This window comes from Labeo rohita, unplaced genomic scaffold (assembly GCF_022985175.1).
Source record: "Labeo rohita strain BAU-BD-2019 unplaced genomic scaffold, IGBB_LRoh.1.0 scaffold_240, whole genome shotgun sequence".
Taxonomy (NCBI): domain Eukaryota; kingdom Metazoa; phylum Chordata; class Actinopteri; order Cypriniformes; family Cyprinidae; genus Labeo; species Labeo rohita.
Window position 1 is genome coordinate 1 of NW_026128660.1, and position 14,461 is coordinate 14,461.

A 14,461-nucleotide genomic window follows, 5' to 3' on the forward strand; every position below is an offset into this window, starting at 1 on the left:
TTGGAAAGTGCTTGAATCCTTTCATATGGTATCAAAACCTAAAAATGGTCAAATTTCACCATGCGTTGGGTTTTCCTAGATCGCATCACAAATGTTTGTTGGCTACTCTATAATGATAAAAATCCACCCAGTGCTTTTTAAATAAAACAAACAAACAAAAAAACAAAACAAAAAAACAATAATAAAAACAGGACCAAGAACAGAACCCCGAGGTACCTCTAAGGAGACGAGGACAGAGGAAGTACAGTTCCCTAATTCAACAGCTCTGCTTCAAAAAAGAGAGAATTCATTTCTCATATCTGGCTGTTCTGAGACTCTTGGCAGAATGACATAGTTCTGCACAGGTCCCTCCCATAATAATTGATTGACATTGGCATTTTACCTAGTCCCGCCCTGAGTGAGCTGTGAACAGTCCGACAGCCATTGTTTTAGACACGTGAGTAGGTGTAGACAGGAATGTCTCCTAAGCGATTGAGGTGTTTTGTTGTTGGATGTAATAATGAACAAAGCAGTCGTCATTTACTCCCGACATCTGAGCAGCTGAAGACGCAGCGGAATACTTTAGTTTTTAAAGAGAACGCGCTGATCCCCGATCTGCCTGAATGTGTTTATATCCGTGCGAATCATTCGTGATCCAGCTCATTAGCATTTAAAGAGACAGGCCACATAAATGACTTGCTGTGAACAGAGCAAGTGGCAACCTCCCGATCTCCCTCTTGAAGCCAACACGGAAGTGACTAAAACTGCAATTCATCGACTGTCCGCTGGAGACTGGCTGCAAAAGGGAGTCAATCCCATAGACTCCCCATGTTAAAATGCCCAACTTCACAGCAGAAAAAAATATGTTTACAGCCTTGTTCAAAAAGTGTTTTTGGTCTATATAGCTAATTTTGGCCTTCATGTCAACTGTGAGGGGGGTGAATTTTTTTATAACTCATCCGTTTAATTTATATTAAGCCTTAAAGTTCTGCATAATTTAGGGCGTGGCCACTTAAGTGACAGGTGGATTGTCGCTGCTGTCACCACCGTCGCGCTAGGCGGGCGTGGTTTCAGCATCAGCTCAACCCACGTCCCGCCTATTTGCCCATTTTTGATTATCCGGGAGTGACGTGCAATGACGCGATTCCAAGATGGCGACGGCTGACTCCCGCCCACTAAGAGCTTCAAATATGATCTTCAGAAACAAACGGGTGACGTCACGGACACTACGTCCATGTTTTTTACAGTCTATGGAACACAGCTGATTTTGGGAAGGTAAAAATGGATTTGTTTTACACTACCATTAAGAAATTTTATCCAAAGTATGTTATAGACTTTTCATTAGGACCCTAAAGAATCATACCAACTTGTGGAAAATGGGTATCTGATGACCCCTTTTAACAAGCTTGAAATGCTCAGTGAATTTTATTGTTTAAAAAACCTTTAAAAAAGGTTTTCAAGGCTGTTTTCTAGAAATAAATCTGACCGCATAATATAAAACTGCATTATTCATTAACACAGCTACTATTAAGTATGAGCCACCTTAATGTATTTGTTTCATTTAATTATGAAAGACCCCTATTTTAAGGGAAAATCATCTCCAACAGACATTTTCATGGACATTTTATTTGTTTGATCTTGAAAAACATACTTTATATATAAAAATGAAAGATTTAAGGGAGCTCACAATATAGCAGACAGTAACAGTTGCCAGTGTTAGGTTGGTTCATCTGAACTTCACAGCAGCATAATGAACATCATCTGTGGTTGATTGTACAACAGTAGGAGCTGCTAATGTGTTGTTTGTGTGAGACTGCTTGAAATTAACAGCTGAATAATGAACATCCTGATCATTTGTGTGAACTTGCTGTGTGCAGACCGTAGACAAGGCTGCAGCATTTTCATACAGCATATCTGAACCCAACTGAGAGTTTGAGCAGAAAAGAGAACAGAAAATAAAATATCAGTGACAGAACACAAAATATATTTCAGCATGTGTGAGTGAAATTAAATCTGTTTGTTGAGGTGCTCTAACCTGTTCACTCTCCATTGTGTCTTCATGCTGTTGAGATGAATTATTCTTTCTCCTCCTGTTTAAAAGGCATCATGTAAAGAGAAATAAGATTTTGTCTTGATCTTTTGAAATAAGACTTCATTGTACAATAAAAACATTTTTAAAACTCAAACTTCACATTTAAAAAAAAATGTCAGCCAACTAAAACTGAAGGTCTTTTAAACTTGTGCTGTTCCTGATTGTTAAGACTGTTTTTCAAGAGTTAAATGGAGGAAAATAAGCATGAAAATTGTTCCCTTGAGAAATATTACAAGTGGACATCAGAAAAAAAAAAATAATGCATTATATTAAACAAAGTTTTACCTGTACCACAGGACTCCTATGAGTGTAAGAATCAGCAGCACAGACAGTATGATTACAGTGATCAGTAAAGCTGTGCTGGACTCTGGACTTGTTGGGTCTTCAAAAACATGAAGCATGAGACAAGTTTAGAAAGACTCAAAGAAAAATGGGATATAAATAAAATATACACTTATGATATTAAACATTAACTAAAAATCAAGTACTTATCTGAATGCTGTAAACATTTGACACTGAAGCACATGTATCATGAGAGATGTGTTACCTCCTACAGCACAGGAATACTGTTGAAGCTCTTCATTGCTGACTGAGTCCAGGTACAGCTTGTTGACTTTAGTGAATCCATCTGTTACCTGTCGTCCGTTCTTGTACCAGATGTAAGTATGTTTGTCGTTCAGAGTGCATTTAGTTGAACAGCTTAATATCACTTCCTCTTCATCTGTTACAACAGATGTGCTGCTTTTTATCTGTGTACCTAAAAAATTAAAGTCTATTAGAAATTATACATGAAACATTTTGAACATAACCAGTTTATCATGATCAGTTACCTGTAACAGTAAGAATGACTCCAGGTGATCCAGAGTATTGGTTTAAGTCAGTGATGATCCTGAATCGATATTCTCCAGAGTCGCTGATCTTGAGATCTTTGATTCTCAGTTTGTTCCCCACATACTCCACACGACCAGCAAACTGATGCTCCTCACGCAGATCCTTGAAGACCCCAGATGGACCGTAATGCCAGAATGTTTTATTTACAGTATGACCAGAGGGATGTGAGTATGTGCAGGAAATGTCTACTGTTGAGTTCACCAAAGCACAGACTCTTGTAGAGGTGTAAGTCACATCCCAGCAGACACTCTGAGAAACACCTGAAAGAGACACAGATTAACATGCAAAACTCACACTTAAATGCACTTGTTTAAATAAACTCATGTATGAACAATCAATATACACTATTCCATTTATAGCTACAGTATAAAAATGTTTTTTATTAATACTGTTTATTTTTTTGACACTCACACATAGAAGAGGAAGTATGTTTACGGTCCGAAGAAAGAGAAAGGGAAAAGCTGCCAGCATCTCTACTGTGTGATACAGATATGTTGGGGGACTGTGTCTGTCTGAAATGCCATCCATCCTTCATCCAGTAATACCAAACTCCAGAGGTCAAAGTGCAGGAAGTATCACAGGTCAGTTCTACTCTCTCATCTGTCAGGTTTGTAGATACAGGATTCATCCTCAGATGCAGGTCTAAGTACAAATTAAAAAATTAACAAAAACTTCATCACATGTCAAATTAAAACTGACCAGAATCTGGACTCAGTTTCACCTGTGACTGTTAGACTGACGGCTGCTGATCTGAGATGTTTAACTCCATCATTCATGATGAACATGAGCTGATATTCTCCAGAGTCTCTCTCTCTCACGTCTGATATTGTGAGTGTTGCAGAGCTGCTTGAGATCTGATGTTTCACTCGTCCTGAGTAGTCTGAGTCTAAAGTCAAATCTTCAGGTTCATTGTTTTTTCTCCAGTTTGTACTTTGTTTTTTGCTGAACCAGAACACAGTTTTGATGTTGATGTTGGAGTAAGAGCAATTCAGTGTCACTTCTGACCCCTTCACAGCACAGATACTCTCTTGACTACAGGTCACAGAGAGCTGGTCCAGTGTTACAAACCCTGAACAAGAAAACATTATTGAGATGAATTATTAGAGATCCTCAACTGCAGCAATTCAGACTCACCAATCTACTGCTCACAGCCATTTAAACACATTGCTCAATTAATTTTATTGATTGATTGATTGTTTTGATTTTGGTAGTCCCCAATAACAATTTGACATGCATGCAAGGTCAAAAACACTTTCATTGTCTTATAATATGCATTTATTTGTACCTTATTTGCTCAACGCTTCTCAAACGGTTTGCTCAACGATTTATTTGTCCAAACCCCCTCTTTTGCATGAAGCTAATCTGTGGTGATTGGTCTGATGACCCAGTCTGTTGTGATTGGTCTACTGTGTGCAGCGCATGTCGGAAACAGAACGGCCATCACCATTACATTAAACACCCAAACAGCCATGGTATATGCATTAGCCCAACACAGAAATGTATTGATAAAGCACTGCGGTTTGTACATCAACATATTGCTCTATTCTTTATCACAGGGGTGTCCAGGAGATTGGCTTTCCTGCAGAGTTTAGTTCCAACCCTAATCAAATACACCTGTCTGTAATTATCAAGTGCTCCTTGAGATCCTAATTAGCTGGTTTAGGTGTGTTTGGTCAGGGTTGGAGTTGAACTCTAGGAAAGTCGATCTCCAGGACCAAGGCTGAGCACCCCTGCTTTATCAGAACTCCAAGTAATAACGACAAACATTCACTATTAATCGACAAATTTCTAGACAATTGCGAGCGAACAGATATTCCTGTTAGCCGGTTAGTCATTTTCCTCCATATAGAGGACTTTAGTGGTGTTCAACAGATTGAAAGTTAAAAATGCAGTTTCAGTGCAGCCTCAAAAGGGTCTAAACAATCTCAGCCAAGGAATAAGGATCTTATCTAGCGAAAAGATCTGTCATTTTCTTAAATAAAATAATATTTATGCACTTTTTAACCACAAACGCTCGTATTGTCTAGCATTGCGATGCGCATGCAGAATCTGTGCACTCCGGTTAAGTTTTCCCAGGTCTGCGCGCGCAATAGGGATGGGACAATAAATCGATTTGTGGATTGATTCTGAGATCTTCCGAATGTATCGCCATTTTCTTTGGAATCGATTCTGGGCTTAGATTTTAACAGAAGATTGCGCACTAATCTAGTTTTTATCTGCACACTCAAATGCTCATGAAGAAAAGTGCTGAAGAGAATGTGTGCGTTCGGCTGAGTCATGTAATTTCACTCGGCTCAGAATTTATGACGCAAGATTATTGTAAACACAACCCACTGTGAACATCCTTGTAATTCGCTGCAACCTTTTCAAATTGTATAAATTGTTAGGTTCAAGTGTGTAAGGATTTGGAAACAAGCAGAGCACGACTGTTTCTAAAGCAAGCAAAACTAAACTCAGAATCGATTTGACAAAGAATCTCGATGTGTTCGGAAAATCTCGAATCGATGCCGAATCATTTTTCGATTCAGGTTGCAACGATTTATCATCCCATCCCTAGCGCGCAACAAGTGGCCAGGCAATCATGCTAATGTTCGATGTTAACACCAACATGAAACAGCTCGGGATTCATTTTAAAAACAACTTGTTTCAATGATTCAGAGTCGACTCTTTCTTTTGAGAGGCAATAACTTTATACACGGTGCACTTTCAGATTTAAAACTTTGCAGGATGTTTTCATTTACTTAGAGTTGTGTTACACACTACATGAAAGATAATTTTCAAAAATCCATAATAGGGGCACTTTAAATACATTGTCAGAAAATCCTGCACATAAAATAAACCAACATTCAGACTGACATTTTGTCCTAATGGACACTAATGATCTGATTTTAAATGATTTCAGTTGTTTCAAAATCAAGAGCAATAATGATCAAAGTAATCACTCTGTATGTGAAAGATAAATAGAGCCACATTTAAATGAACACATTACAAACACACAGTAATGGTCAAACCTGGAATGAGCAGCAGCAGGATCAGCGCTGAGAGTCTGGAGTTCATGATCTTCACTTTGTGTAAATTCACATATGAAAGACACAGAGCTGATCGACCTGAAAAAAAAAAGACACTTACTGAGTCTCACTGGTCATTACAGTCAAAATCATGAATATATTAAAACACTTTTGAAAGGCATGGTTAAAATGACATTTTAAATGCAATTAAATATTACACTTACCTACATTACATGTTGCTGTTGTTCTCAGATGTTAGTTGTCGTTTCTATGGTCTGTTTTAGAAGCTGCTGCAGACTCTGCTGATCTTATTTCCTTCCTGTTTCTTACTGACACACTTAAAAAAATAATCTTTTATTTAATCTTTAAAAACAGATATACCTACACTTCAGAAACGATTTACCATCAAACACAAACTCAACAATTCAGTATGTTCAGTTTAAATAACATTTATTTTAAATGAGATTTTTTTTTGTTTTCATCTCTGTTTTCTTTGTTTCTTCCTTTCTTTTTCTTTTTTTTTCTTTCTATGTTTAAACAGGACACAGTGTTGCTTGGGCTTAAAATATTAACCAAAATACTGGCTAATAACCAGTTTTTCTACTAATTAAATTGCTTTATTGATTTTGCTGTGCATTTGCTGTGTCACTGTGGTTACAGTTCATCGATTTAAAAATAAAATATGAATACAGAAAATGAATCACAAGTTAAAGATAAACAGAACAGAAAGGTGAGAACATTTTAGTGAATTGTTAAAGGATCTTTAGAGAATAAAAGGTTTCTTCCTACATTTAGCAAATTTTATAATCTGGACTATTGGTTTGTTTTAGTTTTGTTTATTATGGGTCAGTGACAAAAAGGGGTTGGCAAGATGAGAAATTCAAAAATCTTTTAAAAACTTGTTTTAAAAGCATCCATCAGGTATTTTAAAATGCACACTGCGTGTTTATGTTGATTTTATGTAATTAAAAATGACATATGCACCATTTTTGTTTTTTTTTTTTGTTTTTTTACAAAAGTTAAGACTAAATGTACATGAAAATGTCAAATGGTGTAACTGACAAAAAATGAGAAATATTAAATATTTTATACACCTAGATGGCATGTAAGCTTATTAAAATAAACACTTCATTTTAAAATATCACACTAAAATAGATTTTATTGGAGTTAACTTTAAATGTAAATTTTAATGCGTTTCTGCCATGTTTGGCGGGACATATGTTAAAAAAACACCTCAGTTTTCTAAATAACCTTTGACAAATTATGTAAAAAAAAAAAAAAATAGTAAAAACCATATTATTATACTAAACTAGATGACTACATTTTATTTAACATTAATTTTCCTGTACATAATTATATTTGTATGAAAAATACTGGTTACACCAATTGACACAAACCAGTTACACCAAATCAGTGTTTGCATTGTAATTTTAATTTTTATATTGTAATTTCATATTGTATTGTGCCATGTATTGGGGAAAACGGAGCTCTGTTGTATCATATTAATTATAAAATATCAGACATTTAATAAATTGTAATGTCAATTTTAATCTTTGGTTGATATTTTTTATCAGTGAATTTATGTTCAAATGTAGACACCCACTTCCTTCTTCTACATTATTAACCACTTAAATAATTTATGTATATATTACATTATATCATACAATACTATATATTGCTTTGAGGGGTTGTTCTCCCAAAAATTAAAATTTCCCCATGATCCCCCCCAACCCCCTTTAAGCCAATGCAGCTAACTTTCTTCTTTCAAGTGACTACAATTGGAGTGATATTAAAAGTGAATGGGTGATATTCAATAGTCCAATAAACTGCATCTACCCATCATAAAAAAAGTGAATAAAGGCCTCTTGAAGTGAATCAATGCATTTTGTAAGAAAAATATCCATATTTAAAACTTTAGAAACCGTAATCTTTAGCTTCTGCTATCTATCGCACTTGGGTTCACTAGTGAGTGTCGTTCCAGTGGATGATGTAGAATTTAGACTCAACGAAAGCACTGGTGAGAATAATATAATCTCCTCTTGGTTTATATATATATCCTTCTACTTTTTTCTTTACAAATCCTCATGTTGTACTCCTAATTTGTGACCAGTATTTTGTTTTGCTCTCTTTTCTACGATTCCGTGTTTGTCACTTCTCACCAGAGCTTACGATACATCCTACATCATTCGCTGGAACGCCATTCTCTCATGAACACAAGTACTACAGTTAGCAGAAGTTAGAGATTACGATTTATAAAGTTTAAATATGGATATTTTGCTTACGAAAGCACATTGATTCACTTCAAGAGGCCTTTATTAACCCGCAGAGCTATCTGGAGCACTTTTTTATGATGGATGGATGCAGTTTATAGGACTTTTATTGGACTATTGAATATCACCCTTTCACTTGCATTATAATGCTTATAAAAGCCTAAACATTTTTTTTTTTTTTTTATGTAATGCTGATTGTATTCATCTGAAAGAAGAAAGTCATATGCACCTTGAATGGCTTGAAGTTGAGTAAACCAGGTGGTAATTTTCATTTTTCGGTGAACTATCCCTTTAAATTTTTAAGTGAATGGAATAGAAATATGCGTTAAAGCTAAACAGTTCAAAAACACAAATTTTGTGCAACATAATTATTTTGTCCTACGCTTACAAAGCTTCAATAATAAAGTTGTAGATGAAGAACCACTTCTTTAAAAAATACAGCATTAAACACTTTAGTTTCAAATAGTAGGTTAGTTTGTATTACATCTTTAATCAGCATCATAAACTAGTGTTATTTGACTAAATTGGCCCCTAACAGAAAGGCTTGTAATAGGAGTCAAATGGTGTAACCAGTTGCACCACTTGACATTTCAATTTAAATCAAATTTGACAGGCATTATCATGGACACCTATGTAAGTACATGGCCTTTTTGGGAATATTTCAAATGAAATTTTTAAAGTTAATACTAATTTTTATAATATTAATAAATTATCAATGTATTCCTGAGGTCATGCCATTTGACATGTATACCTAAGAATACCTGACCATACCCTAAAAATGTCAAATTATCTCACATTTTAAAGAGAGTTACTAACCTTTGCATGCAGCAGTTAGTATCACCAGAGGTCCTTCTCTGTGATATCATTTCCTGTCACATGATCTTCTTGCAAAATATTAACAAAATGGCTCCTTGAATGGTGGTTACATCACCTTGACACTTCAGGAATTTGACTTGACTCACATAATTCCCCAAATTAATTCTAATATTCTGAACAATGGTGCTCCATTTATTTTTATTATTTTTATTTACTATTAAATAGTACTAATGTAAGATTATGCCACACTAGCTGATCTGGTGTTTTATTTAGAATTTCACCTTTTTTAAACAAAATCAATTATTTGGTACTAAGTTTTTATGGTTACACCACATTGACATTTGTAACGGGACTCGACAAAAGCGTGGATAGATCCAAGTGCAAGCTTTATTGTGCAGATCGTGGTCAAGACAGGCAGGGTCAGACACCAGCAAACAGTAACATCCAGGGCAAGACAAAAGCGTAATCCAAAAAACATGCAAAAAAATCAAAATACCAGAGCACAGGCAAAACAATACTTCACAGAGTCCTGTTTAGCATGGCCCTCCTTAAATGGCTGACAAACAGGAAGTAACCATAGAAGCAGCAGAGGGAGTAGTAACAGTCAGTACATGGGCAAGGGCTCCCTCTGCTGGCGTGGTGTTACACATTTTTGCAATCATTCCCCAAATATTATCTCAAAATTCATTAAAACCAGAAGATTTAGACTTGGTCCACAAAAAAAAAGAGAATGTATTTAATTATTGTGCACATTTATTTTAAAATTGTAACCTTTTTAAATTTAATTAAACCATATGGACACAAAAAAAGTAGCGTCACGTCATTGACCCATATGCAGACTGATAGTTATTGATATGTCACTGTCTATGACATCACTGTATCACTGACAGTTCTGACTGTTGCTAGGTGATGATGTCACAATGGAAGAACACAATGACATCACTCCAGCAGCTCTGATGGACAGACAGCAGATGAACAGATGTGGAACAGCAGATTCTGACACAGACAAATAGAAACACATTAAACACAACTACAACAATGTTGCTGCCAATGCATCTCTTATATTACAGTAGATTCAATACATGTTTAATCCCTTTAAATAAACAGTTAACAGACAATTAAAAAAAAAAATGTAATAATGACTATTCTTCACTAGAGGCCATTTTCTCTGTGATGAGTGGTAAGATTAAGAAAGATGGAAGCAGCCATACTGCAAAAAAATCAAGGAAAGAACACCAAATCATTGATCAGTATATACAGTTGAGATGTTAATGTTATTTTAATGTCAATTCAATGAGTAGAACATACTAAACAGGTTATGATGTACACAGATATTTTATCAGCACTGATGTCACTGAAGCCCTTGTCATGTGAAGAAACAAGAAGTTAATCATTTAGCAAAGCAGGCACTGAAAAGAAAGAAAGGAGATCTATTTAATGAAACTGAGAGGTTAATAGATTTTTTTTTGTTTTGTTTTCCTTCCCTCAATGTGCCACACTCCAGCCCAGTAGGTGGTGGGAATTCAGCTATTGTTTGTTTGCCAACTGCCGTAAAACTCCAAAAGAAGAAAAAAAGAAGCCATTTTGCAAAAAGAGAGAGCAGAGAAAAACGGTTAAAGCTAAAAGGGCACAGCATGTGCACAACAGTCTTACATTATTTTTGTCACGCTGTACAACAATAATACTGTTTTTGTATTATAGTAAGGGTTAAGCTTAAGGTTGGGGTAGGTGTAGACATTAAGAAATACAGTCTAATAGGTAGAAAATTTATTTCATTGTTAGTTTCTGGACTGAGCTGTATCCCCTCTAGCCACAACCAGAAAAAACTGAAGAAATTAACTGTACCCTGACTCCTGCTCCCTTGCTTTCGTGCATGATTAATTGTTGCTTTTTCTCCAAAAAAAAAAAAAAAAAGAAAGAAGAAGAAACAAGAAAAAGGTGAGCATAAATCCTGTCATAAATCCTCCTCAAGAACCTAGACATTTACTGTAGTGATATGCTGCTGTGCCCTTTCAACCTGATCTGTTCATGTAAAAACCTGCATTAGGGTGTTTATCCAGGTTTAATTTCTTACCTTCACTTTTGTTTTCAGTCTGGTTTTGAAGTGAGATACATTTTGAAGGAAAACCTGTTGGATCATAATTCACACACTCAAAACCTGAATACATTTTAATATTTTCACTGTATAACATACAGTTGTGAATAATCTCTAGGTGTTTTACTCACCACATCCACAGAGCTGCTATTATGAGAAACTGAGGTAAAAACAGCAGCAGAGTGACTGTATAATGGCTGAACACTGTGCTGTTCACTGCATCTTTACAACATAAAGAAGTAAATCATGATTATCAGAGAAACCACCTCAATGCTGTAAACAGTTCACACTGAAGCACATGTATCATGAGAGATGTGTTACCTCCTACAGCACAGGAATACTGTTGAAGCTCTTCATTGCTGACTGAGTCCAGGTACAGCTTGTTGACTTTAGTGAATCCATCTGTTACCTGTCGTCCGTTCTTGTACCAGATGTAAGTATGTTTGTCGTTCAGAGTGCAATTAGTTAAACAGCTTAATATCACTTCTTCATCTGTTACAGCAGATGGGCTGCTTTTTATCTGTGTACCTAAAATTAAAGTCTATTAGAAATTATACATGAAACATTTTGAACATAACCAGTTTATCATGATCAACTTACCTGTAACAGTAAGAATGACTCCAGGTGATCCAGAGTATTGGCCATTTAAGTCAGTGATGAATCTGAATCGATATTCTCCAGAGTCGCTGATCTTGAGCTCTTTGATTCTCAGTTTGTTCCCCACATACTCCACACGACCAGCAAACTGATGCTCCTCACGCAGATCCTTGACGTCCCCAGGTCGACCGTAATACCAGAATGTTTTATTTACAGTATGACCAGAGGGATGTGAGTATGTGCAGGAAATGTCTACTGTTGAGTTCACCAAAGCACAGACTCTTGTAGAGGTGTAAGTCACATCCCAGCAGCCACTCTGAGAAACACCTGAAAGAAACACAGATTAACATGCAAAACTCACTTGTTTAAATAAACTCATGTATGAACAAACAATACACACTATTCCATTTATAGCTACAGTATATAAATATTTTTTATTAATATATATACAGTGCCCTCCACTAATATTGGCACCCTTGGTAAATATGAGTGAAGGTGGCTGTGAAAATAAATCTGCATTGTTTATCCTTTTAATCTTTCATTAAAAAAATTCACAAAATTCCAACCTATCATTGAAGCAAAACAATGGAAAGCAGAGGGAGAATCTCATTATGAAATAAATGTTTTTCTCTAGTTCATGTTGACCGCAATTATTGGCACCCAATTATTGTAACATCCTTTATTCAGGATGGCAGCTCTGAGTTTTCTCCTTTATTGCCTGAAGAGTTTGGAGAACACCTGACATAAGATTAGAGACCATTCCTTCATACAGAAACTCTTCAGATCCTTCAGTTTCTCAGCTCCATGCTGGTGCTTCTTCTCTTCAGTTCACCTCACGCATTTTCTATAGGGTTCAGGTCAGGCAACTGGGACGGCAATGGCAGAAGCTTCATTTTATGCTCAGTGACACATTTTTGTGTTGATTTTGATGTTTGATTTGGATCATTGTCCTGATGGAGGATCCAACCACAGCTCATTATAGAACTTCTAACAGATGCAGTCAGATTTAGATTTTTTATCTGTTGGTATTTGCTAGAATCCATGATGCCATGTATCTGAACAAGATGTCCAGGACCTCTGGCAGGAAAATAAGACCACAACATTAAAGATCCAGCAGTATATTTAACCGTGGGCATGGGGTACTTTCTGTACCAAAACCATCTTGAGTGTTTGCTGCCAGAAAGCTCTTTTTTTAGTTTCATCTGACCACAGAAGCCAGTCCCATTTGAAATTTAAGTCGTGTTTAAATACGCTGGAGTTTGTTTTTGGAGGAGCAAGGAGGATTTTTCTTAAAACCCTCCTGAACACCATGTGGTGATGAAGGGGCTGTTTGAATTTTTTTTTAGTCTTTTGACCCCAAGACTCAGCTAATCTCTGTAGTTCTCCTACTGTGATACTTGGAGAGTCTTTGGACACTTAAACTCTCCTCCTCACCATGCATTAGGACGATATAGACACACATCCTTTTCCAGGCAGATTTGTAACATCTTTAGTTGATTGGAAATCCTAATTATTGTCCTAATGATGGAAATTGGGATTTTCAATGCTTTAGCTCTTTTCTTACAGCCACTTTCTATTTTGTGAAGCTCAACAATCTTGTTCTGCACATCAGAACTATATTATTTGGTTTTATTCCTTGTGATGGATGATTAAGGGAATTTAGCCTTTGTGCTCCTCATATTTATAATCCTGTGAAACAGGAAGTCATGGCTGGACAATATCATACTCCTAGTCATTCTAGTGTGCTAATTTAATGCAAATATGAATGGGAATATACTTCAGAGATATTTTACTCATAATTTCTAAGGGTGCCAATAATTGTGCCCACCATGCGTTAGAGAAAAATATTTATTTCATAACGTAAGTTTCCCCCCACTTTTAATTGTTTTACTTCAATGAAAGGTTAGCATTTTGTGAATTTTTTGAATGTAAGATCAAAAAGATAAACAAAGCAGATTTATTTTCATAGCCGTCTTTGCTCATATTTACCAAGGGTGCCAATATTAGCGGAGGGCACTGTATATATATATATATATTTTTGACACTCACACATAGAAGAGGAAGTATGTTTACGGTCCGAAGAAAGAGAAAGGGAAAAGCTGCCAGCATCTCTACTGTGTGATACAGATATGTTGGGAGACTTTGTCTGTCTGAAATGCCGTCCATCCTTCATCCAGTAATACCAAACTCCAGAGGTCAAAGTGCAGGAAGTATCACAGGTCAGTTGTACTCTCTCATCTGTCAGGTTTGTAGATACCGGATTCATCCCTCAGATGCAGGTCTAAGTACAAATTTAAAGATTAGCAAAAACTTCATCACGTCAAATGAAAACAGTAGAACCGACCAGAATCTGACTCAGTTTCACCTGTGACTGTTAGACTGACGGCTGCTGATCTGAGATGTTTAACTCCATCATTCATGATGAACATGAGCTGATATTCTCCAGAGTCTCTCTCTCTCACGTCTGATATTGTGAGTGTTGAATATCTGTTTGAGATCTGATGTTTCACTCGTCCTGAGTAGTCTGAGTCTAAAGTCAAATCTTCAGGTTCATTGTTTTTTCTCCAGTTTGTACTTTGTTTCTCACTGAACCAGAACACAGTTGTGATGTTGATGTTGGAGTAAGAGCACGTCAGTGTCACTTCTGTCCCCTTCACAGCACAAATACTCTCTTGACTACAGGTCACAGAGAGCTGGTCCAGTGTTACAAAGC

The 14,461-nt window shown here is 36.2% G+C and overlaps 2 protein-coding genes across 2 annotated transcripts in view; both read right to left on the reverse strand.

The window, feature by feature from the left end:
- Positions 1-1,665: 1,665 nt before the first annotated feature.
- Positions 1,666-14,461, reverse strand: part of LOC127159656 (uncharacterized) — an 83,496-nt gene continuing 70,700 nt past the window's right edge. The window contains exons 8-14 of the mRNA XM_051102442.1: positions 14,114-14,461; positions 3,374-3,604; positions 2,902-3,222; positions 2,619-2,828; positions 2,357-2,453; positions 2,015-2,069; positions 1,666-1,903 (exon numbers count right to left, since the gene is read on the reverse strand). Of these exons, the coding sequence (XP_050958399.1) occupies positions 1,706-1,903; positions 2,015-2,069; positions 2,357-2,453; positions 2,619-2,828; positions 2,902-3,222; positions 3,374-3,604; positions 14,114-14,461 (1,460 nt within the window). The 3' untranslated portion in view covers positions 1,666-1,705. The remainder of the gene's footprint in view (positions 1,904-2,014; positions 2,070-2,356; positions 2,454-2,618; positions 2,829-2,901; positions 3,223-3,373; positions 3,605-14,113) is intronic.
- Positions 9,887-14,461, reverse strand: part of LOC127159654 (uncharacterized) — a 36,978-nt gene continuing 32,403 nt past the window's right edge. The window contains exon 9 of the mRNA XM_051102438.1: positions 9,887-10,052. The gene's annotated coding sequence lies outside the window, so the exon portion shown is untranslated. The remainder of the gene's footprint in view (positions 10,053-14,461) is intronic.